Consider the following 27,508-nt stretch of genomic DNA (forward strand, 5'->3'; position numbering starts at 1 on the left):
AGTTGCTTCTTTATCTTATCAACTGACAGGAAGTTAAAATAGCATGGTTGAAGAAAAATATTTATGCAATGAACTACAGTAATGGAACTGAATAAATGCTATATTTGTTTTTACATGTTCCCTTTTTCCTTGAATATGCTGAAGTAACTAAACAATAAACACACACTATACTGAAGAAAAGTAAACACTGGAAGATCCACGTTCGTAGTTATAGTTTGATGCTAGCTCCCTCTACAGGTTAAAACAGAAACTATACATAAGCAGGCAAGTAGTTTAAACCTCAAAAACCTGCGTCAGCAATGGCATTCATTCTCAAACACACTGTTGTCAATGATATGACTAATCACACTGATTTTCTGGAAGAACAGATGTGCTTGTATGGTCCTTACTGGACCTATACAACCATAATTACGGTATTAATTGTGAAATTAAAGGGAATGCAAACAGAAATTTGAAACGCACATATGCACACGCACACACACCTACACACACACAGACACACACGCTCACACACACACAGAATATACAAGAATATACATGTTTTTGTTCAACTGCCTTATCAGCTAGAAAATATAGAAGACCAAAAAAATGTCACCTCTCTAAATTATTTTACAATCTCTAAGCCTTTCCATGACTTCCCACAGTAACATTTGGCATGGGTAGTGTCACACAAGGGAAAAGGCAGGTCTTTTTTCATATTCCAAAGCAACAACATATGGGTTATACATGGGAGTCAGGCCCACTGGCAGTGCACCAGCTGGACTTCTGAAATTTACTGGATGTCTAAATGACCCTGTCCATGGCAGATGAAAACAGAAAATTACTGGATGCATTGATGCTGGAACACAACCATGTAATTTACTGGGTGGAGTGGGATATATTTGTGATAAGTAGTATCATGCTCGTCCAAACCACGAGGGGTAGTGGGAGACCTCTAAATGGCATCAGATTTAAAGCTCTGCTTCTTCAGGATGTTTTCCCTGGAAATTATCCACAGCAGTAAATCCATCTCCCGTTCAATCTTGGCACTAAAAAAAATGGAAAGAAAAAAGGAACAATATAAAAAGCAAACAATGCTTAATGTCAGAAAACCTACAAAATAAAGGGAGTATGTAAGAATTTAGGATCATTTTTGAATCTAGAATAAGAATTTTCAATCTCCAATAAGACTGGATCTTCTTGCCATGCTGAACATTCAGAACTGCCCTTTCATTTTACCAGCATAAATTAGAAGCTATACAGAGAACATGACAGTAATTGACATTTTACCATGTTGGGAACTTGCATACCATTTAAAATGCCATGGCAATTCCTACTCAAGTACTTCTGTCCAGCCTGTCCATCCCATCTAAACGACTGGGCTGATTCCTGTAAACTGTCTGTTTCTCAGTTTAACCCCTGATAATAACTAAAAAGAATAATCTTATTCTTTGCCAATAAGAACTATTCTGTATATGTGTTCAGCCAGTGTATTACTGTAATGAAACAGACTGGGATCCAAGTGCGGAAAAGAATCTTTTTAATAAACGAAGACAGAAACAGTAGTCAAACACGGTAAGGCAGAGTACAGGCTTAATAGAGTCGCAAGAACAATGCCTCACAATGAGGAAATGCAGACTGAGTCCTTAAGTAGCCAGGAACTGATTGAAACATTAGTTACAGGTGCACTTAATGAGCAGGTGAGGTTGAGCACAATGAGCAGGGCTGAACTGGGCGTGGCTGTGACAATTACTTCATTTTGAATGCAGTAACTCACACAAATACCAGTTAAATCAGTTACATTTAACCATATGATAAGCTACTGTTGATAGTTTCAAGTAATACGACCATCACAGAAACATAGCCAAGTTAACGTTGTTGCTTTTATTCATAAAATAATGTATGCTTCCTTATTAAGTCTTCACTCATCGTTGATCCCAGCTTGTCATTTGAAAGCGCCTCTCAACCTGGAGAAAGTGAAATAGTTTGAGTCAAAATGTGTCTATTTTAGACAAAAAGAAGGAAAAATATTTATTTGTGGATCCAGTCTAATTCTTAAAATATCACAGTAAGAACATGTCCATGTTCTAATTTAAAGACCTATAATAGCGTTTATTTTTCCCACGCAGTGCTTCCTGAATAGAATTCACGTCACTACTTTACGCCAATGACATCAGTCCCAAGAGCGCACAGTGACGTCAGTGCGGAGGGTGGCGTGGTGACGTAGAGCAATTAACACTGTCAGTGACCAACGGGTAGTTACAGCGATGTTGACTGAGAGCGGAACAGATGTGACTTGTGAACAGTCGTAGCAGCAACGTTCAATATGTTTGCATAAAATTAAGTTACTGGTATAAATAGCCTATATCAAATGTTCTCCCTCTGTACCTACCTCATTCGAGCCTTGATATGCGTAGGATTCTATTTTTATATTGAATAAAGGCGAATCCACATTGCAGTGATCTAGTAAATACATGGATTGGTGCGAAAGGATTAGGTTTTTGGAAACCGAGGAAATAAAGCTCATTGCGAAGGACAATTTGATTTATATTTTCACACGGATGTTTTATTTGTTTGCTTAGGCAATTTGATTTTTACATACCTCTGAGACTAAGTCTTTTGATTGGATGGAGATATGAACCGCAATACGAATGAATGAGGAATGGCAATATAACCGGCTAACTGAAAGTGGAGACTGGAAAGAACATATTCTTCTTTCACGGGAATAAAACTGCGCTGTAGCTTGTTACGGTCAGCTTGTGGCGTCAGGTTTGGAAAGTAAATATCAGAGGTCGTTATGAAAGAACGCGGAGTTGTACCTTGTGTTTCGGACTGAGTGGATATTTAAGGGTCATTTGGAGATCAGACAAGGCAACAGCGCGAACAGTCAGTGCACCTTTCCACCGAACCCAAGCGCTCCCGTTCATTTTGAGAACATACTGCAAGCCTACTTTGAAGATTGCTTGCGTACCATCGGAATTGAATTTGAATTTGGTTTCAGAGCAAATGTCTTATATGTAGCGCATTTGTGGAGAATGCACAGTTCCGAACGAGAAACGGACATGATCTTTTTCTGTGAGCAAAACAATGAATATTATATTCAACTTTAGCACCATGTTCCTTGTCAAGTCCCGATACTCTTCCGAGAATTTGGTTGGAAGCCGACGACATTAAATAACTGAATTGAAACAGTCATGTTTTACTGAAGGAAACCGAATCTCATAACATCCCTTAAAACCCAAAGCGACATACTGGAGGAAATACGGTAGCTTATAGTTCTAAACTAAGCAATCGTTTTCATTTCACCAACCGGATCATTATTTTTCTAAAGATAAAAGCAAGCATGGGGTAAGTAGCCGACTTACGACGTTTACGCATATTTGTGTATTTCCGACCATTTATTTTTCTATTATGAGATGGAGCGTGTTTGCTGATATTCATTACGACAGACAAATTATTACAGAAGGATGAATGTTGTTTAACTTTATCTGTAGCCTATTCCTTACACCATCCAATTTTTAAGCGAACAGCTTTTAATACAGCTTTGTGGGTGGACTCGACCAGCTCTGTAGTAGGTTGAGGTAAACGTATTGCCATAATCGCCAACAGTGACCCACTGAATCCATGAACAATAAATAAATAAATAAATAAATAAATAAATCGAAGGGGCATGTCCTGCAGTAGCCTACATTGCTGAGGGCAGAAAATGTATCATCTTATCAAAACATCTCTTGTAGCCTACCGCAGATACGCCTTTCGACATATGTAGCCTATGCATAATGGGCCTAATTTATTTAAATATAGCAATTAAGGGGATGTGATCATTTGAAGCAGAATTGCATGACACAGTGACCTGTACTGTCAGAAGCACCACTTAAATACATTAATCTGAGGAGTTTGTTCTGTTTGGACAGTCTGTCATTTTTGAAAAGTTTTGTGAGCACCGTCTTTTTGATGCATTTTTTTAATGTTTGAGTATCCTTTATTCTGTATTTGAATATTTGAATTTCTGTTGAATACCGTTTACTTTCACTTAAAGAGCAGCTTTGCTAAAACGGAGTGCTATGCCAACTCAAGTGGAGATAAATGTTTTGAAAAGTAGTTTTCAGATAAGGTCAAGGAGCTGATGTGAAACTTGACATGCAGCTCAGTGCCTCATCTGAAACATACGATTGATGGAGAGTTTGTTCAGTATTTTACAATATATCACATACATTTCATTGGTATGTGTGTGTGTGTGTGTGTGTGTGTGTCAGATAGCATTTTGATGTCTGCATGAATCTCCCTTTAGTAAAGAATCAAAGTGACAGTTATTTCTAAGCAAAGCAATACTAGAGATTTCAGGGCACATGGAACCAGGAAGCTAAGTCTCCTACAACAGAAGACATAGAAATAACCTCACATTTGGCTTTCCATCCAAAAATATTCATCTCCAGAGAACACAATTCAATAAAACATAAACTGACTGAAAAACAGACATTCATAATGGTTGGCTTGAGATCCAACACCAACAATTGCATAGCGAGTAAAATGGAAATATTTCTTGAGTAATCTATTAAGAATGACAAGCAAAAAAATTGATGGAAATGATTTTTTTTTTTTAAACTCCTAGAGCCTTTACAATCTGGTTGTTTACCGAGACTGCAGGCATGGATATATAGCGACAGTTTTATCAGTTGCAATTGTAGTTACATAGCCATATAAAAGATGCTCATTACTGGAGGACAGAGCTGTGGAGCATTATCCAGTTAAGACTCTCTGTTCTCTCATGTTTTAAGACAGCAACTATCTGTGATCTGCACTGCTCGCGCAAACATTCTCGTGATAACATCATATGAGTTTTCCGTCTCTTCCGACCTCGTATCTCGTTGTATTATCAGTGAAATGATTGCACGTGGGCTGTGGTTTCGGGAATTTCGCAGATACAAATGCTTTTTGCGGTACCGAGAACATCGGCCGTGTTTTTATCAGGAAAATGTAAGATAGGGTGATGGCGAGGTGATGCGCTTGGGGTCGGATAGAAAGGAGAAAGCATGATAAGAAGAAACAAATCATTGGATATTGGTTAAAAATCTTTGCATGTTAGGATGATGATGCTTGTACATTTAAGGCATGACATCAGACGAGAAATGAGAGATCAAGGGAAAAGGTAAAGTGTTGAATAAAGAGTTTTGATTTAAAAAACAGAAATGGGTAAGCTAATAATATATTACATGTTTCTAATGCTGGTGGCCAATGCAGTCAACCACAAGAGTTCAGCAGGATGAGAAAGATCAAGATTTAGAAAGTGAAGTTTGAGGAGACTGAAGGAGTCGTTGATGACAATCTCTATGAACAAATGAAATGACAGCTTGATGAGCTGTGCAAGAGTCAAGTAATAAGGGATACAGTACTTAGTATCAACATCCTGCTATTTCAGGTCTGCTTCCAGATCTGGAACAGTGTAGGAGCTTTTTGTATCTTAAGACTCCCCCAAAGAGGATTCATTGGGAAAAGAAAACCTGCGGACGCCTTTGGTTCAGGCTCTCAGACTGTAATCCAGTCGTGTAGGAAAAGCTAGCCTACTTCACAATGAGAATCTCGTCTTTTAAAGTATGCCATTTTCTGGAACACTTACTTCAAAGGCTCCACGGTGAAGGGGGAAGTCAAAATGAGCTTAAACACAATTAGTGCACTGAGTTATGTTTTGCATAAAGATTTGGGAAGAGCTGTCAAGGTGGAACCTGGTGTCTGTGCGTGTGGTTCACACAGATGTTTCTCATGTCTTGATAACTCATATCAAAAGTATCCAACATTGGGCCTATTACACATGGGAGAAACTGCAGATTAAAGTCAGGATTCCTATGGGGGTTATTATGATGAAAACATTGTAAGTGCAGAACAGTAAATACATTTTAAGAAATCAATTAAAAACATTTCAGCAAAAAAAAAGAAGCCTACCCTTGATATTCAAGTATCCTTAGGGAAACAATCTTCTATTGAGACCATAATTTCTGTATTTCCTTAGTTACTTGAGGTAATTGGGTTAGACAGCTAGTTTTAGTTAATTTTTATGTTCCTATTACCATGGAACACTAGGCCATTTGATATTAGGAAGGCTGAACAATCAATTTTTTTTAAGCAAACTGAAAAATCACGTTTTGTAGTTTGTTTTCCAATGTATCGATGGTTGCTGGTTTTAATTCACACTATTGTTTTTATTTTCTTGCTTAAGTTCATGTGTTATCTCCTGATTTTACAATGCTTCACTTTTGCATCTGTTTTTAATGCATCCCATGTTTATTACTACTCATTACATTTGATTGACTAATTGTATTTTTGATTATTATTTCTATTTTAACCATGCCACATTTTTTTCTTTATTTTCTTTCATGTGCAGCGCTTTGGGCTGATTTTTGTAAGATGAGGTGCTGAGCAAATAACGATTGTTATTGCTCATATGTATGGCGTCCCCCAAAGAGCAAGGATATTATTTAAGCAGAGTATCATAGCCCCAGAATGATAAATATAGCTTAGTCACAGCTGCAGAAATAAAAATAAATAAAACATTGCACAATATGCATGTTCATGTTGCATCTTAGCTGAATTACAGAGGAAATGCCACGTAAATATGTACATTGAAAGATGGGCATTCCTTGCAATTTAGGATGCTTTAAACAATGAAAGAATTAACCCATCCACTGATTGTAGTCAGGTACAGATTACAGCATTTTTCAATATTTCACAATCTTTTATCACAACTGGAGAGGGTGTCCATGGACATGCAGGCTGTATGTTTCCAAGGAGACGAGACAGATATTGGATCGCACGCTATATTGCACAGTGAGCCTTGCCATTTTTAGCCAAATATGCTGTCTGTTAAGTTAAAAATACACCATCGTCCGTTGACTATATTTTAAAGCACATAGAAGCGTAGATTTATTTACATTTACAGCCTGGTGGGATCAGGGCATTATGTGGGTGTTTAGTGTTCATAGGGATGGTGCCTTCCAAAATGACCCCCGCCCCCCGTGTTAGTGTTTAAAGGCACCCTGCCTTCAGAAATGGCAGTTCTCTGTGCTCGTGCTGGTGACAGGTCAGCGTGTTGCTGACTCTGCATTTTCCGCGCGTCCCACCGTTGGCTGGCTGAGTGGCTCTCCGTGAGTTATGGTCAGGAGAGTATCTGCGCTGTAATCCAATAGGCCTTGAAGCGAGCCTCCCTGCTCAGTGTATGGGGCTGAGGAGGCAGATCGCGTTCAGCGTTGGTTCAGTTGCTGGGGCAGTTCCAGTGAACCCACTGCTCCTCGGTAAACCCGGCCGCTCGGCTCCCCTGCAATCCAGCGGGCTGTGGACGCTTCTGCTGTTTTAGGAAGGCCGAGAGCCCCGCTGAATTGGAGACAAGGAAATTATAGTTGTCAGCTTGACACTTAGACTCTTATGTAACCTTGCTGTTGAGCAAACCACAGCATGCTGAATAACAATTATGCATAATCTACATCTGTAAAACTGTTTACTGTAAAAAAAAAAAAAAAATAAATAAATAAATAAATAAACTAGGTAATTTATTTACTGTTATTTAATGTCTTTTTAAATGCAGGTTTAATTCAAGATGCATGTTTCATAATAAGGTCATAATACAATATAGCATGAGAAATTTGTGTTTGTTGCTTCTATGAAATTAGTCTGTATTGTCCTAATGGCTTTTGCACTAGTGTGTTGACTTTAGTTGGCCATGTTACACAATTAAGTTCAGATCACACTAGAGATCACCTCTGCGATATCTACTCCTGTAAACTCTGGCACCAGCTATGAATAGGGCTTTAGTGAATCTGGCACTTTTTGATTTCATTCATATTTTATTCCCGCTCAATTTGTTCCTATCCTTGCCTTGATTATATGTTCTGCAGTGGGGATTACCAATGCGGTGTATGCAGAATTGTTATGATCTTAACACGTCTTTAACAAACCTTCAGATTTAAAAGATTTGTCTCTTGGCCCTAGATCACATTGCATATCCCTTAAAACCAATGAAGATTCTGTCTGTATACACTCAATTAGGCACTTGTGGTCATGCTGGTGTAGTGAATGAAGAGCTTATGTATTCACATATGGGTGGCAGTGTATTATGGGTAAGGAGGGCTTGTAACTTAAAGTGCATAGGTTCGATTCCTGGGTTGGACACTGTTGTTGTACCCTTGAGCAAGGCACTTAACCTGAATTGTTTCATTATATATCCAGCTGTATAAATGGATGCTATGTAAAAAAAAAATAAGTTGTGTTAGTTGCTCTGGATAAGAGCGTCTGGTAAATGCCGGTACGTAACATTATTTAATGTTCTCATGGAGTGGCCTCGCGGGGTTTGTTTTGTAAAAGAGCTTCCGTAGCGGTGTTGGGTGTGCTTGTGTAATCGATTCAGAATGCGCGTGTCATCTCAGGTTACGGTAGTCCTCTGGGCAGTGGCTTTGGGCATGTTTCTGCTTTTTTAGATCTACTGTTCCCGAAGCCTCAGGTATCACTTTCGATTCTATGATAACTCATCTAGAACATGCCGTCCGGCGAGGGCATCCCTCGAGATAATCATCGAATGAGATTAGCTTATTCTATACCCAAATCTAAACCGAGATTAGTGTCCCAAAATTGCTGTTATTCTCATCACCTGTTTTTAATAAACACTGGACAGACAGATTTTCAATTTCCCAGGGATACGTTCACAGCATATTCATTTTAAGCAAAAAGAGTCTTGCAAATGTAATGGGTAACAGAATTGTGAGGATTTAGTGTTTGGGCTTATTCCTCTGAATGCTTCAAAATGCGCTCGCGCGTGTGTGTGTGTGTGTGTGTGTGTGAGTGTGCCATCCACACAAACTCAAGATTCAGAATTTATTCAAATTAAATTAACCTCTTATTGCATTTGACTCTGGATAACAATGCTTGACTTTCATTCACTAATGTAAAGGTCATGAGTAGCATAGGAATTTGAATATTGCATTTCACAACCATGCAAAGATTTTGTCCTCTGTAAGGATTTTTAAGTCCTAAAATGATAGGGAGAAGAAATTAAAATTGTAAAAAAATAAAGAAGAGGAAGCACTGTACTCTCTTCAACTATAACAGTGCACACTGATCCACATTGAAACAAATTGCAATTGTATTTATGGAGTTAAGGGCAAGACAGCAGTACTGCAGGTATGTATCACTCAGTAGATTCCAGTCGCTCCTGATATTTTATTAGTTTCTGGCAGGACAAACATTTTACACACTTTCAATGCAGTCTCCCATCCCTTCTCCACACCTCTGATTAATATCACTCACACCATCACATTCATACACACACACACACACACACAGTCATATGCACTCACACACTTGCACACTCACACACACACACACACACGCAGTCATATGCACTCACACACTTGCACTCACACACACACACACACACACACACACACACACACACCTGTATGCCTCGGTTCGGCGCTGCCACGCGACGTGAGATTAAACCCCGGCTAACGCTCGGCGATGGCTGCCGCTCGGTCCGTGTCGTAGAGAAATGGCCTCGCCTCTCTAACGAGTGTTTCATAGCTCTGCGAGGGGAGCCTCCGAGTCCCATTTCCCTGCTCAGTGGCTCGGCACAGCGCGGGGACACACGGCACAGTTTCATTAAGGAGAGTGAAACCTCCACCTTTTCAGTGTCCTCAACAGTCTGTGGGGTAGCAGACAGGCACACAGCTCCTCATAGTAAAACTGTCCTGTTTTATTACAAACCCTTCCTACCCCTTTACTGTACATCAGGTGGTCAAGTGCTTAGTGTTGGAAATTGAGTGTATATTTATATTGAGATGTACTGTGTGTATTTATAAGTTGGTATATACACGCAGAAAGGCACATATCCCCCCACACACGCGCATACACGCACACTCGCACGTGTGCTCGCACACACACACACACACACACACACACACAGCCCCGATAGAGAAGTGCACAATCACTGCACTCCCTTTGTATTACCCACGGCAGGGATAAATCAATTTAGGGCAGCGACTTTGCCAGGAATTCATTTCATGGGGCTTCGGCTTAGCACAATTAGCCCCCCCCCCCCCCCCCCCCCCCCATTGCAAAAACACACAAAAATGCCTGGTGTCCTGTATATGACATTAATATATTTAATTAATGTGATTAAAAATCGAATTTACTGCAGTACTAAAATAATAATAAAGAAATCTGTTTCCTACATCCCACACCCAACCTAGCTGTCTTGACTTTGCACAGAAAGAGTCCAGTACCTCCTCAGCTGTCTCTCACCGTATGAAGTATTGACAGAACAATTAGCTGCATTGTCTTGTGAGTAAAATGTAACTTATGGGAACTGTCAGTTTTTTTTTTCTTTTAGTAAATCAGTCTTCATTGGTAGAGTATTAACATCTGTTAATGTAGATAGCTTTGCGTTATTTCCTGCCTAAGTCATAAGGCAGATGTTATTTGGAGTGTTACAGTTCCATCACACAGAGATGCAAGCTTGAATTGTGCTGTGACAGAACGTTTGACCGAGGGTTATTTCTGAACGCTATATTTGTGGAGCGCAACTATTTATAAATGGGGTTATGTTCATGTACGTATTAATTATGTGCTGATATCCTGATGTAAATCATGTAAATGTAAAAACTGATGTAAAAATTTTCAGATACATTTTTGAACGTACACTATTTCGCTATATATTAACCGAGGAAAACCCATTTCAACGATTGAAAAAAAAAGTTTACGTATTTTTGTATGACTGGGGGTTCATGTTGTATGCTGAGTTGTATGTTGGTCATTTTTTAATGTGCTTAGTGGAAGTTAATAATAATATGATATAAATGATATAATCTGAATGGATAGAGTCAGCATCAGGTGATCCTTCGCCTCTCATTTCCAAGAGAGGACCATGAATTGGTCTGACACAGGGCTGTCAATAAATCATTTCATCCTGTCAATAGTTTAATGGCACAGAAAATGAACTGACGTCAAATGAAAATTCAACACAATCTCGTTTGTGGATTTTACCATTGATTTTTTGTAACCATTGTCTTTTTTCCCATTTTGTCTCACTAGATTTCATTGAGCCTGATTGGTACATGCATGTGAAAGGCGGGGCAGGAAGACATTTAATTCGAGCGGTAGCTCTGTCGGTTTTGGGAGACAAGGAACGCAGACAGAAATAGATTATCTCCCCGTTTAAAATTATCAGTGGTGAGGCGCAGTGGTTTGCGTGCCGGACTCCTTCACCAGATAAATAGGGTTGCGGGTTCTAAGCCAGTTCTGAAACTACGCTTTCGCCTCTAGAGCCAAAGTGCTGAACCCGAATTGTTCGGGAAAATCCCGGCCGTACAGATGCAAAATGTATGCGCTGGCTGTCGCCTTGGATAAGGCAGTCTTCAAAAAACAAATAAATAATGTATTGTAATCTTTCTGTCCTCGCAGTGACATTCCTGCTATGTGCGCCCAGCCGATTGCGAGTTTCTGTCTCTCTCATCCTGGCTGTGTTTAACTGAGCTGTGTTAGTATGTGGGCCAGTGAGTGGGTGGTGCAGAAATCTCAGAGGGCCCAGTTGTCAATAGCCTTTCGGTTTGAGAAGAGGGGAAGGGGGGAAAGTGCAGAGTTAATGCCGCCCACACACTTTTTTTTCTGACCGAAACCAAGCAGGCTTTGCCTGTGCTTCTACGATGGGGACATTTCTGGGAATATTCTGGTTATCTGAGAACAAAGATGAGTAAAAGGTGTCAAACATAATGGTTTTCATGAATGTTAGCATAGTATGTGCTGGGCAGTAAGTTCAGTGGACATATTTTCCTTTAGTAGGAGCAGTGTTTTTGCAAATTGTGGCATCATTTACACATCCCTTGTGAGAATTACAGAAATGGCTATGGCTATCATGCTATGCGATTATGCTTTTCAGTCAGGAAGCTGTATCGAATCTTGGTATAAAGCTTTTTTTTTGTCAATACATAGCTTGACCACAAAACATGGAAGATGAATCTCCCTCACAGTACTAGACTCCATTAAGAAAATTAAAGTGATATTTTGGGGTCCATAGAGACTTTAGAACCTGCTTTAATAGAAGGACGATGTGGGGAAATGGCAAGACTAGTGGACAGCCCCACCTCATGGCTAGGCTTAAGTCATGTGGTTGTTGTCATGGTGATAAGGAGCTAGCCGAGTTTTGTATGCTGATTGGGGCAGTGTACTGTCATTCCATCGGATACAGTGTTTCTGTCCTCCAGACCACCTACTGAAAAATTAGATATGAAAATCAACCATAATTCAGAAGTGAAGCCTTAGCATCTTATATGTGGTTACTCAGTAAAAAAAGACTGAGATAAAGTAAATGTACTGTAAGTAATGATATAACTGTATTTAATATGCCCTGTGATAGATTTGCCACCTGTCCGGGGTGTATTCCTGCCTCTCGCCCAATGCACGCTGGAATAGGCTCCAACACCCCCCATGACACTGACCAGGATAAGCGGGTATAGATAATGGATGGACAGATGGATGTATTTAATGCGATCAAATGTTTATAATACAGCAAAAACATTATTGTAGACGAGAATAAATCTGATGATACGACACCCTCAGTAACACGATGTGGAGTGTAACAGCTTGTGAGGCACTCGTAGTGTCATCCAGAGTACAGGATAGACCTCGTTTTAAGGGATTGCAAAGTGCCACTAACAATTTCTGAGATACACTCAGGCTGAGACGGGCTGAATGGGAAAGATCACTTTAAGTAAATGCTGGCGCAGTGAGAGGTAGAGCTGTGAGAGAGACGGCAGTTGGTTTCATCGCCGTCCGTATTGTGCCACATAACAATGCTGGCCTTTCAGCGTGCGTTCCGAAATGGAAGCATCGTAAGAGCTTGTTCTCGTTCCTGTTGTGTGAAGCGGGAGTACGAAGAAGCACACCTTTTACAGCCGGACTCAAGTCGCTGTAGAGCTTTAATCATTGCGTGGATATTACCTTGGGTACTTTTTTTTTTAACAACATTTTTGGGATCTTTTATGTTTTTCCCCTCCTTTGTGTCGGTCCAGCTTTCACTGTAGACTTGTCCCATAACTGAGCTGCTGCCTTTCAGTTCACTAGCATGTAAATGTTCTGCTACACAGGAAGTGAACCTGCCTGTCTCATTCCACACTGAAACCACCTGAGGGTTGGTCAGCTGCTACAGCAGGTACAGTTCGCTCCAGATGTTCACTGTGATTGACTACCTCACTCACTGTTGAGCCCCCAAGCAGGGGAAGTGCCTAGCGGCTAGATCATTTGCCAAATTTGTGCAGTTTCCTTGGGTGGATGAATAAATCCTGGTGTTTACTCTTTTGATATTCCCACTTTGGTGAGATCAGAAAAATTATCATGAATTACAATTACTATGTGCAGATTTGACATATTTCAGTAATGAATACAGTAAGTCTGTTTTTTCTACGTTGAACTACTTGATATGTGTGCAAAAATGGGCTACTAATATAGGGCTAAGGACACCTCTTCCTCCTGGCTGACCTACTCTCAGATATAGGGCTGGGCTGGACAATATACTGTGGGCACAGGTTAATTTGTTCAGGAAGCTTCTCCAGCTCACCTCAGGTACTGCTGAGCTACTGAAAAGCTTGGTCTGTAGAAATGTGACTTTTTCCAGTGAGACTGCAGTCCCTGACATGCAGCCATGCTGTTCATTAGACGTGTTTGATTTACCCCTTAATCTGTTCACCTGGCGTTCGTGTCTTTGATAGGCCCCCAAACAGCTTTTTTAGCTATAGACTGCTACAACAGCAGTTATGTAATATAGATTAGGTTTAAATTGCCTTTATGCTTGCTGACACAACTTTCATTTTTGAAGTGAGTAACAAAAGCTCTCCTCAAATTTTTGTTTGTTCAAAGCGTGACCATTCATTAAATCACCTTTGAGTATTTCGGAGACGGTTTAGACCTCTGTATGATTAATGACTCTGGTTCCTTAAGTAAGAGCTGATAACTTCCCGTTCTGTTGAATTAATTAACACCTCGGCATAGAGGACAAATCCCATTTAGGGATGGAGCATTCCCGTGTGGCTCCGTATTGCAACGTCTCTCCCTCCTCCTCAATGAACTGAGTGTCAGGCTATACAATTAAAAACTTGTTAATCCCAAGTATCCATCCATCCATGGATAGATGTATGGACATCCCAGATCCTGTGCAGGCAATAATCTCAAGGAGGACCAGCCCGAATGGAAATTAACGAGTTCCTGTTTAGCTCTGTGTTGCATTGTTACTGCTGAACGTTGAGTACAGTGGTAGCTCAGTTTTAAAAATCAGCTTTTTTCGCAGAGGGCCGTGGGTGCCATTATGAGTCCCAGTGATGAGACAGTCCTCCCCCAATAAGACCAGAATCCTCCGGCGAACTGAAGAGACGGGCTCGGCACTGGGACCTTGGGTTTTTTTAATGAAAGCGTTTATTGCTGACACGTAGGAGGCAGGAGTTTGCATCATCGCAGATATGTGCTGTACGGTAATTCATCCCTCCTCGTGCTCCAGGGAGAGGAAAGAAGCCCAGCTGCATTGTGGGATTTTTCATTGAGGAATCAGAAACGGTGAATAAGGCCATTATCCCCATATTATCTCTGTGGAAACTGGAATATCTCCTATAGCCAGTATATCAAACCCTTGACTGATTTAACCGGACATCTCTCATGTTTTTAGGTATGCACTTAATGCATAGTTGCTTTTTTTGTTGTTCTTTATTTTTGTCATGCTGAATACTGAATCTTATGCATTTTTTACATGCAGAAAACCCTATAATTTAGTATAGTGGATCTGTTACTTTTCTTTACTGTTTGTTTTGTCAAAATATTTCTCAGTATCAAATGTGGATCTGCAGTGTGCATTGCCCAGTGTCTTTTTCAAAAAGACTCATATTGTAAAATGGTGATTCTGTGACTGAAATGGCCATCAGCCTGCTGTGAAGTCCCACCGGTTCACTTCTGCAGTATTCCCTAGTGCGATGAATTTTTTAACAAGCTTCATGTGACTTTACCAATCTCATGTGAACGTACTATTTTTCAGTGAATATTTTTCCATGGCCAGAGTTTTCTAAAGACGTTGTTGTATATATATATATATATATATATTAAAAAAAAAAAAAAAAGTTTATGGTTTTTGTGTAGAGTTGTGGATAGATTAAACATCTATATTCATCCAATTGGTTTTCTAAGCACTACTACATTTATCTCTATATTTTTAAACAAAAACAATGTAATATTTGCTGGCATCATGTATGATACTTTACTAATATTAACACAGTTTATATGCATAGATATCGAACAATTCTAAGCTAGCCTCTATGTCCAATCAACAGAAACAGGCTATATTACGGAAGTTGGTGTAGCAGATTTTACGGGGAAGAAATCAACTATTCTTTGACTGGTAAGAACTTAACGTGTATATATTTTAGTCTCTCGGAAAGAAACCCAGATATCTAAAATATCTAAGCTAGCAACTGTATCCTAGCAACAGAAAATTCAAGATTTATGTTGAATTTGTAGATGTGTGTGTTTTAATATCCAAAAACAGTATGAGCTCTTTTGTAAGCACAATGAGGGACTCCAGGATATGGATTATAGACTTCTAAATAAGGCCAGGGTTAAAAACAGGAAGCCCATGGGCCTTAGCATGGGTATGAGGTTGTGCAGCATAATTCACAAATATCCTGTCTCATTTCTAATTGTAAATGACCTTGGAATCACCGACCTTCACTGTGAGACAGTACGTATGGAGAATACGGCCATTATTTCTGCTCCAAATTCTGTCATTCCGGTTGTTTATTTCTGTTTATTTATAGATCTCATAAATACGGATTGTCACAGTTATAGCCTTCCCTGATTGCTTTTTAAAATTCAGTCATAATAGTTGCGTTTCAGCTGCTAACCCTAAGCCTAGATAATTAAGACAAATGTTTCTATTTTCCATTTTTATACGCCAGGGAAAAAAATAATGGATGTTATGCTTTCTTTTTGCAAATGACATCAATTGTAATTTAAAATATATTTTTATGCATTCAGCTGGTGGGTGAGGAACATCATGTCTTCTTGTGTTTTTGTATTATATTTTGCAGGTTATTAGAATAAATAGGCTGATACCATAAAATTTTGTATGATTTTCTTTGCCTCCTTTATCAACACATCATGTGTCTAAAACACGTGACTTCATGTTGCTTCAGCACCTTACTGTTTGCCTGCGAGTCCCCAAGATGAATGCTTTCATCTGTGATCATTAGGAATGCACTGAGATATTTCATGAAATAATCATTTCAGCTTGCAAACTGAGTAGAGAAACCAGGATCACTTGTCTGCATTCTATAAATACATAAGAATGTCTGATCATGAGAGCAGACCATTCAGATAATCTATTGTAGTCTAATCATTATCACATATATTGCCATTTTGATATAAATGAGCATTGCGCATGGAATGCACAGAGCAAGCTCGGTCAGGAAAACCACATGTTCTCACACTCAACCAATCACACATACACACACCCTTACATGTCTTCATGCTCAACCAATCGCATACACACATCACTACATGTTCTCATACCCATAGCCTATGACGTGCACACATCGCTAATGGAGTGCTGTGGAGCGCTGATTTTTTGCTGGCTTTGCTTGCTGCAGCTCACAGAATTGTGCTCAGCCTCCACCACCCCAGCTTCCACCTGTTGTCTGGATCCTGTACGTACGGGGGGGTGGGGGTTCTTATTTCTCCCATTTTGAGGTTATTGCACGCTGGTGTTTGCAGATGTATCTAAAGCAGATCCATTCAATGCCAAACCAAAAATAATTACTTTGCATATTCAGTAATATATTTCATCTAAATATGTGAGTTGTCCTGACTGAAATTAGATCATTTTTGTTCCACTACAGCGCAAGTGTCAAACTGTAGTCCTGGAGGGCGGCAGTGTCTGCTGGTTTTCTGGGTGTTCGTAGCACCAGTAGTTCAGTTAAGTCATTTATTGACTAAGCAATCCACACACCTTGTTCTCAAGGCCTTAATTGGCAGCTGACTGAAAAGAAAACCACAAATACCCTCATACACTGAGACCCGCTGGGAATTTAGTTTGACACCCCTACATTATAGATTAATATTTCCATATTGTACTTATGAACGACATTGTAAAATATAACAGAAAAGTCTGAACACATAATACATCAAAATCTTTGAACAGAATTACTTGATCTCTTCTTGCATATGGTATAGAGCTGAGCTGTCGTCACATTCAGATTACATTTACGCAGTCTCAGTGACTACATCACTTCTGAGGAACACAGACTTGAGAGAACTGAGACTATTAGTGATTATGGTTTGTTCATTGCACGTAGGATGCGCACATCAACTTTTTTCGCAATATGGATAAATGTGTATGTTAAATACATACAGTATAGCGAGTAGTGTAGGTTTTTTCAGGTTGATTTGGTCTTTCAATTTGCACTGTTCTCCCGCTTGCTCAATTCAGTCTCTATGCACTGCAGCCTTTTCTGGGCTGTATTTCAACACAAAAACATATCATACTTTGGCATTTGCATATGTTTTACCATGCATATCTGAATACCCGTGACAGCATAGATGACTTGGACAATGTATGGGATATATTCAAAAGCCCCCCAGTGACCATATAGATGCTCGAAAGAAGAAGAAAAAAAAAATTGAAGAAAAGCATTAACTGTGATTTAGAAAATATAGATTCCTTCTCCTGGGTTACTTAAAACTGGTTATTCCCAGATACAAGGTGAGAACATAGACGCTGCAGTAATTCATGTTTCTTGTGATTGGAAAGTCGAAACCTCCCAAAGGTGCTCTCTTGTAGCATAAACCTGTGTACCATTCAGTTTCTGTTCTGAATGCAAGTCCACTCTGAACCTGAAATGACATTTCTGTGAGTCTCCAGCAGGGAGTTGGGTGTACCCATCCCGCACCACAACCAATATACTGGTCATGACAGGACTGATTTATCGGCCAACCAAACAGATTATCTGGGTTTACTTTGGAAGAGAATACACGGTTCCTTTTCTGAGGCACAGAGCAGTGTCTCCACTTGGGGGCTTAGGGGTTGCAGCAGGCTTTGATGTGTGGAACAGCGGAGGGATGCCCACGGCATTCTGGGAAGTTAGATGGATGTAGGTTTATGGGGACATAGCAGGTACACCGGCAGCAAGTTCCCCGAATGAATGCATCCCCTTTTCCTTTTATTCTGTCCCCAAAAATGTTTTGCTTGCGCACGTCTTTTTTTGAATGTCAAAAAAATTTTTTTTCATGCAAACCACCTGCAGGTGTGGATATCTCTCCCTTGGAATAACCCACGTCGTATTTTTCATTTTTTTCTCATATATATCTAGCATAATAAATATAATTTTCAACGGGCTAATTTGTGGACAGTGTAGTTCCATGTAAAATAATTACTGTAATAAGTGCAACATTGTTTAATTCTTCATAACTACTGTGAAGAATGAGCTCTGATAGGTATAACATCGTAGGTCTCATCCATAATTCAGGCTAATTATGCTTTCCCTGACAAGCCTCACCTCCTGTGATGCTTTCTCACTGTAGCGATATAAAAGAGGAAGATTTTTGTATGCTGATGGTGAACTTGCTTTTTTTTTTGGGGTAGACAGGGGATGAAACAGAATATCAGGAGACGCTGCATGTTTTAAAAAAGGGTGCTGTGGCGATGTGAATCACAGGAGAGCTGTTCTACCAATACGCCTCCCTCCTTTTACTTTCCTTCCCCCATCGCCTTCTGTCTCTCTCCAGCCCTCTCTTTCTCTCATAACTTTAGGGACAGTCTGTTGATTAGCAGAAACGTCCGTTTAGTCGAGCACTGACCTGTTCTAGTCAGGTTGTGTTAGTACTCACCACTTTCCACGCAAATGTTGCTTTTTATTGGTCCATCCCCTTATCAATGATCCATTATTTTGGTCACTTTTCATTCAGAGCAGGGGTGGGTAAGAAAGGGCCATATCTGTTTCTAGATTTCATTCCAACTTCTGCTCTTAATGATTTAATTAGCCCAATCATTTAGAAATTGATATTGAAACTAGAACATGAAACTCTAGGTCTAGTCTACAGTTAAAGCAGCACAAGTGTAGTCCGCTAATTAGCTAATTAGACCAGTGTAATTGGTGGCAACAAAAACCCTCATACACACCAGCCCTGCTGGAATGAAATTGCCATACCCTGATTAAGAGCTTGCAAGGTATGTTTACTGCAGCTCTTCCTGCTGTGTCAGATATTCCAGGTGTGGAGGATTATCAGCTTCTTCGTGTATACATTAGCGTACTCTGACTCAAACCTTCTGTGCTCCTGGCGGTGACCTCGTAGGACTAAACAGCTGATTCTGCCATTGGGCCAAACAGTAAAAGCTTTGGCAGGCCGTGTATCTCTGTGGTCGCTGAAGAGCTGAGCAGTCTTGACCCGCTAAAGAACGTGAGCGAGCAAGTAAGAGATTAATAGAGCGAAGCTGCTAAAGCAGCAATAACCAAAATAGCTTCAGCGGTGAGAGACCGTGCAGGCTGTCTTGTGGCCGGTGTGTTGCTTTTCTGGGACCTTATCTCCCTTGTCTCTTCAGTTTTGAATTTTCAGCCGTAGCTGCAGACCCGAACCGTCCCGGCACTGCTTTGGCCTGGTTCAGTTCGGTAGGACCCGCAGTCTGGCACCAATCAGTAGCACTATTGTGACGTGCCTTGTAAGTGTAGGTTTTATCTGTCAGCCCCCGATTGGCTGCTTAGTCCCTCAATGGCAACGGCACAGCTCCTCGTGTCACATTGGCACTGCCGCTAACACTGACACTGGCACTGACTGGCACTAACACTGCCACTGACGCAGGCCCTAACACTGGCACTGCCACTAACACTGATATAGGCACTAACACTGTAACTGCCAATGACACTGGCACTAACACTGTCACTATCTAGGCACTGGCATGTCAGAAGTCAGCTGCCATGCTATTTGCACTGGGCCAGCCCCACTGAGCTAGCTAGGTGCAGTCCCTTAACGATGGCAGAGATGCATATTCAGCGGTTGTCTCTCTCAAATGTGTGCATTATGGGAGCCTGTTATAAAACCTATGAATAATGCAGCACAACTCAGCTGCAACAAAAATATGTGACGCTTTTCAGAAAGAAGCTTTTAAGTTGCGTTTGTCTCCATGTTAAGTGGAACAACAGGAGAGAGGATTAACCAGCATTCTGAACTTCCTCAGTCATGACAGGGTTTTTTGAGCCGGGGGATTTGTAAGCAGTTGGAGATAAGGTCACTTTCAGAATTTATTTATTTATTGAACACAGTCGCCATTCGCACAAAGGTTAGCCAAAGCCTAGACTATTCGGTTTCGTGAGAGTTTAAAAGCTGCAATAATGAGGACATTTAGGCATTCAATTATACTGCACTTTGACTTCCCCTAAAGCCGCTCATTTCTGAATTTGCCAGCTTTCGCATTTTCCCCAGATGATTTTGAAGAGCAAATGGATTTTATTTGTTTTGTGGTGTGTCCAAATGACCCTGAAATTTAGAGAATAGCCTTCATTTCAGCTAGAGACACACTAGAAATTTATCCCATTTCTACATTTATTAGTTTGCTTACTGTATATGGCAGTCTTTTCTCTTCTCTTAGGTAAAAAACAATGAATAAGCAAATATATGTATTTTATTTTCTAAACTGTATCCATTTTGTACTTTTGTATGTACTTTTAAAGAGGATCCCCTACTTCTCTCCATCCAAAAAAGGGTCTAAAAAATTAGTTTGAGTGGTTTTAACGTTGTGTTTTGTCTTAAAAATAGTGCTGAAAATCTCCTGACTCCCCTTTCTCCCTGTTTAAAATGCAGAAATCTGGCTTTGTCATCTCTCATCACCCACACAGAAGGATAGAGGGAGGCTGGAAGAACAGAGCTTTCTCACTTGCTCTCACTCATCCCCCACATCCTGTCTTTCTGCTCCTCCCATCCCTCTCTCTCTGCGCTTATGCTTCCAGCCACCCATCCCTCTCTCCCTCTCTCCCTCTCTGCGCTTTCCCTCCCACCCATCCCTCACTCACTCTATCTCTCTCTCTCTTTCTGTCTCTTTCACTCTCTCTCTCTCTGCACTTACCCACCTCGGCCACATACCACATTCTTCATTTTAGTCCTTTTCATGATATTCTTATATTACATAAGCGCTCAAGCCCAAAGGTTGGCGTCTAACTCCTTTAACCTGGGGTCAATGTCTGAGGAACTGCATTATCCTTCCCACAATGCACCTCACCTTCTATTTATTCTTCTGTTTTCCCATAATCAGGTTGCATTTTGCCAACACAATAGTTTTCCCCAGCTTGCTTAACATGATTTCACTTGTAAAGGACGTGCGCTCTACTGCTGTCTGCGGCAGTCAAAAGGAGTTGTGCTCTTAACATAATGTTTTGTCCACTGTTGTCATAACCATTATCATGAAGGTTGTGACCTCTGTGGATGTGTGCAAGCTCTGTATTAATGGCAATACATCAGGACTAATCCAGGGATCCTCTGGTAAAGGGTTCTGTTTTGAATCCCCAGTAATGCTTCTTGTTCTCCGTGAATTTGATGTTAATATAATTTTCATCCGGATTTGTAGCTGCAATATCGATAAGGTTAGCCGCTTAACCTTTCCGCTTTGGAGTCTATTAAGGTGTGTTGAGTGTTGTTCATAGAATTAGCATTCAAGTATTGAGTTTCAGGGGTTTGTGGGTTCAGTTCCTGAAATCATGGTAATGGTACTGCTTACAGACAAGCTAAATATAAATCCAGTTGTGTGCCGTTATAGAGTCCCATCATCATCACAGAAATGACACGACATGGAATGTTTATAACTCAGTAAATGGGTCATATTTCTTCACTTCTCTGACTAAGCTAATCCATTCCACTTTGACGTCTCTGTAATGTGTTTTTTCCTGTGGATCACACATTCACCGAGTTGACAAGGGGGCAGTGCACAAGGTTTACGATGGTTTTACACGGCCCAAGTACTTTGTCACCCTTGGAAAGACTGCCAGTCTAATAAGTTATTTACAATGGCATTTGTCCCTTGTCTAAATAAGAGCAAGGTCTAGGACAGGGGAGGGTAATTCTACTCTTGAAGGGCTTTTGTGCATACATTTTTTTATTACCCTTAAATTATTGCCCAATTAAATTACCCAATTAGTTCTGTATACCAATCTTACTTCACTCGTAGATTATAAAAAAGTGAAACATTTAGTAGGGATGTTCATCAGCTGTCGTTCATGGGCTTATCAATACATTTATCAAAAATATCAAATCGCATGCAATTGGGCTAATTAAATCATCAAGAGCAGAAGTTGGCGTGAAATCAAGAAGTAGATATGGCCCTTCTTGCCCACCCCTGGTCCATGTCTATATGCAAGCCAATTCTGTTGATACAATACTGAATGGTCCTTACTAATGGCTAACTCTAGATCACCATGTTAATGTTAAATAATTAGTTGTCACTGGCATGGATGTGTTTGATTTCATGCTCCTGTTAACAATGGGTGTGGCTGAAATAGCCAAAACCACAAATTTAAAGGGGTGTCCACATACTTTTGGAAATCTAGTCTTCATCACTTTGGCTTGGCAGGCAGTAAGCCCTTGAAAGAGAGCAGAGACACTGCATATTGCATAACTGACCTGGCTTCGCCCGGAGTGCAATCAACTTAAAATTCCACTCACGCTATCAGCGTTTCTCCTCATGAAGCCTGGATCCAATTCATTCTAGGCTGGCACTGCATGTTTGGTTATGGATCAATAAAGTGCTTAATGGATCTCTATTAAAAAAAGCAACTATTTCATACAATAGGCTTAACTCAGTTCTTCTAGAGGGGTGGGAAGAAGTTAAAATGGCCGCTTTAGGTTTGAGATGCGGGAAACCTTTACGTCCTTGCTGCCCGGCTTTACCTCACAAATGAGAGAAGGGGAGGAGTTAATGTTCACAGTGGCTGAAGCCAATCATTTTGTCAAATACATCAGTACGTTTCCGTCCGATCTGAACAGCTGACACGGGAGCTTCTTGCCTTTAGCTGTACCTACATCTGTTAGATAGTTTAGCTTTAATAAACATTTATTTATTTAAATATGCTGGATCTCTACAGAGATGTGTTAGAGCCATACATGCTTGGAGAAAACCATATAGAATCAAGAAAAGCTTGCTGTACCTTTGTGGAAAAAACCATGATTGACGACTGCATCTATAAAGTTCACACACATAATCTCATTAAATGGATAGTATTTACCTAGAATTTATTTAGACAGAAATGCTTTATGAAAATAATATAAATGCATTTTACTGATTTAATGTATAATCATTTTAAGGGTTAGGAGACTATTGTTGGGAATTTGTAAAAAGACAGCATAATTATATATAGATGTATGTTGAAGAGAGTAAATCAATGCATGCACTCTGCTACCAGAAATGTGTTTTTGTTTCATTAATTCATTGTAAACCGCGGTAGGGATCTTGGTTGAATGTTGTGTGTAGAAAATAGCGTTTGATCCTCTTCTGGTTTGACAAACCTCAGAAAACAGGGAGAATTTCTGGTGGCACCTTCCCAACTTCTGGGTCATGAATGTAGCTCAAAAAAAAAACAGAATCTTACAATCTGCAGATGATAAAAAAGACTGTGCACACCTTTATACCACCATTTCATCCACGAGGGCAATGATGAGAAATGTATTGAAGATGACATCATGCATTATTCATTTGTGATTTTAGACTAGTGGAGTTCCAGGGAACAGCTCATGTATCTTCAAGAATTTTCATTACTATTTCTTAGTCTTGTGGGTTGAGGGTTTTAAACAGAAAAAAATAAGAAACTACACAGGCTGTTGTGCGACAGTTAACTCTTCAAGTGTTCTTCAGCATAAAACCTGGAGGTCTGTGCATGCTTCTGGTACATCCCTCTTCTGGTCAGTGAATTCCTGTGAATGAAAACGCATGTAAAGTGTAAAATCAGACCCCACAGCCCCGCCCACTCCTACCTCCTTTTTCTAAAAACATACATATTCATGAGAATTGGGCTGTGTTTGCTGTTGAACAACTTCTGCCCTCTGCTGGATACACACAAAAATTACAGGCTTTGATAAAGCACTTTTCCTGTGAGGAGTGCTAAATCTGAACATTAAGCGGCATGCATTGTGAATATCCTGTGCTGTACATCAGCGATGAGCGTCATCTCTGCGTGCTCACGCTCACGCTTTAATTAGCTTGTTATTGTGTTCATCATCATGTGTATCAGAGCCGTTGTTTATCATTGCTGTAACACAGTAGTGACAGGATAATTCCTAGCTTTGTAAAATGAATGAAACCACCGTTACCATCGTGTATAAAACGGTACGTACCTAACAAACACGTGCACAGATACAGCATAGCATTTCAGGGACTTTACATGGTAATTCTTTGATCATATTCTGCTATGATGCACTCCAGAGGGATGAATAGACAGCACTGATCCATGATGTTATTTCCCCTTGGGTCTACATGTTGCTTTTCTGTCTCCAAGGAGCTTGCTATGGCTCTCTGTGGGGTGTACCGTAGACGCTCATAAAAATACACTCAGGAGAAGAATGCACTTTAACAAAATCCTGCGAAGCCACATTGGTGATTTTGAAATGAGGGCTCCCCTGTTTTTGCTGGATGTTGGGGTGAATGAGGAACATATCTGTTGGATATTGACTCATTGGTTTTAGCTCATTGGTAGTCAGTGCTTCTGGGCTGATGGGTGTTGCCTGAGTCCCTGGAGAACACGTGTCATAATGCTAGGGGGCTGAAAACCTTTCGTTCTTGATCATGTGATTTGGTGGAGCGATGCTCAGTCAGTCAAAATTAAGCGTTAACGTTGAGCTGTTAACCTCTCTGAACTGACACACTGCAACACATAAGGATACAAGGCCAGACAGCCAGGCATTTCGCTGACCTGTTCATGTTCCATTCTGTCAATATTTACATATGCGCATCTACTCTCAGACCCGATGGTATGGAATATGAACTGATCTGAAAAATACCTGGCTACAAAATGGTAGTGGCTAGTGCTGTAATTTAAGGTGAACAAGACAGCTAGTACAGCTAAGTGAAATATCGCATTACCTACACATGTTCAAAAGATTACCATCATAAAGCCAATGTCCATTCCATATTGTCTGCTTTACTGTGCATGTTCAAAATTCTAATATGAGCGCTAAGTGTGTAATTCAAAGGCAATAATTCTTCCTTCTTCAGCTAGTGTCCATTAGAGCAGCATATAAGGAGTTAAATAGAGGTCTTGTTGAAATATGGGTCCTACTGTTGATCAAGGTTTTCCAGGTTGATCAGTCATAACACATTTGACACATACTGTATATTTTATAAATCTATTTAAGGTAACAAACTTTTTAGATGTATTTCTGGGAAAGAACTCTGACAGAATGTTGGACATATAAAAGAACTATTATTTTATCTTCAATTGGCAATTTGCTGAAATATCCATTAGTAGAATTGTTCCATTTTATGCTAAGCAGTATTCCTGTAATGAGAATGTCTTCTTGGAATAGTACTTGCCTTTTCTTGAATCGTTGAGGCTGTTATGTTCTTTCCCTCCAAACCAATGCTATTAATTTAGTTTTTTTTTAAATTTATGGTTTGAGGCAGGGTACAAGAAGAAACAGTCAGTCTGCATTTCTTTTACAGACTTATGATTTAAAAAGGTGCCAGTGTGGGTTCTGTGACAAAATAAAACTCAGGGCAAGCTTTTGGCAGGATGTACAAAGCATGTATAAATCAGCATTGTGTGGCCCACGGAGCTGGTCTATGCTGGATATGCACTTTCCGGAAACTTCAAACGAGTCTTCAGTTCCAATGAGGCTTGCATATGAAATGGATCATTGTAAGGTGTAGATGCTTATTCAGGGAACTGCCCTGCGGTAGGTGCCCTCTAACTGGCCCTCAATGTACAATCAGGGTGTCTGAACTCAGAGTAGAGGCTGTGTAATGTGATGGAGAAATTCTCTCTCACATCCTTTTCTCTTGTCTCATCTCCCCCTCTCCTCTCCTCTTCAACCCACCATTTCCTCTCCTCTCCTGTCCTTTCCTCTCCTCTCCTCTCCTCTCATCTCCCCCTCTTCTTTCCTCCCTCTTCTCCTCGCCTCTCCTCTGTATGTGTATTGATCATGAGGACTGAATGGAGTGCAGCACACAAGCACTTTTTGTGCACTTCCTAAAAATAACCACGGTGCTAAAACTGGCTTGTTTTTCTCCCCCTTTTTAGGTGCATTGTAGGCCTTTGTGCATTACACAGCAACTGCGCTGTTGAGAGAACAGCTTGTTTTTTTGTTGTTTTCACACAACAAGACCTTTGGGGGGGGGGGGGTGCCTTGTCTTTGACCTGTAATGAGGACATCCTCTCAGGAACCGAGCAGTATTGACTGGCATTTTTTCCTTGGCTGTGACGCTAACACGAAGATTGAGCACCATTAATGCTTTACAGCGGGGTCACGGCAACACAGAACCAACACTGTGTCTTGTGGTAATACACTGACTGTGCTCTGAAAATGCACACTCCCTGCCAGTTTTTCTCGTATGTTCATTTTATATTTTTAGTATTTCAAATGTATAGTTTGAGATCCCATATGGCATTCAACAAGATTAATAATATCTGCCAAAGCTTTGGACTTTTGGCTAGCTTTTCGCATTTCTTGTCAAAATAGAGTCAGAGAGTAGAGATGTTTTCATACTGACGCTACATAATTGGATCTATATATTTTTTCTGTGGTGTGTACTGTGTAGACTTGAGATATACACTCAAAACAGATATAACTTTGGCATTATGAGGAAACATGAAGTTATTTATTTGCATAGAGAAAAACATTGATTTACTAGCATTAAACATGAATGTTGCATTTCACATTTAATAGCCATGCAGGTAGCACAGGGCACTGTGACCCCTACCTTGCATGTTAGGATTGTAACCCATGTAATTCGGTCTGGATAAGAGCTCCTTCTAAATGCCTGAATGTAAATATAGGTGTTCTGCAACACTGCAATAGGTGTAACTGCCTTCATTAGGGAAAATGCTAGTTCTCTTGATAGTTTCCATGGGATTGAATTATGAAGGGCATAATGGGCAGTAATTAAAGTCTAATAACGGCTGTGGCAACAGGCTCTATTGTCTCAATAACAAAATTAAATCTGAACCAACGACCGACAGCAAAATATGATGTATTTCAATCCATCTACACCAGGGCTATTTTTTTATTTTTTTTTGCTTTTCTCTTTGCTATTATTATGAGTTGACATAGCGGATTCCCTGCTGATACCTCGCCGTAAATCTAAATTGAGCTAGCGGGTTTAGCAGCTGAGGTAATAATAACGTACGAGGCGTACCGCGGCCTCCGTCGACGCCGCCGCCGCGCGGGCGTGCGGACGCGGAGCGAATCTGGCCGGCCCGCCCCCCTCGCCGCGGTCGAGCGCACCAGGCCCTAACGCAACCCAATGGCCGGCTCTGCGTGAGGGAGA

At 40.4% G+C, this 27,508-nt stretch overlaps 1 protein-coding gene across 1 annotated transcript in view; it reads left to right on the forward strand.

The window, feature by feature from the left end:
• Positions 1-2,239: 2,239 nt before the first annotated feature.
• Positions 2,240-27,508, forward strand: part of LOC118237106 (homer protein homolog 1-like) — a 54,676-nt gene continuing 29,407 nt past the window's right edge. Inside the window, exon 1 of the mRNA XM_035435548.1 lies at positions 2,240-3,327. Coding sequence (XP_035291439.1) covers positions 3,323-3,327 — 5 coding nt within the window. The 5' untranslated portion in view covers positions 2,240-3,322. The remainder of the gene's footprint in view (positions 3,328-27,508) is intronic.

Source organism: Anguilla anguilla, chromosome 10, assembly GCF_013347855.1.
Source record: "Anguilla anguilla isolate fAngAng1 chromosome 10, fAngAng1.pri, whole genome shotgun sequence".
Lineage (NCBI taxonomy): Eukaryota > Metazoa > Chordata > Actinopteri > Anguilliformes > Anguillidae > Anguilla > Anguilla anguilla.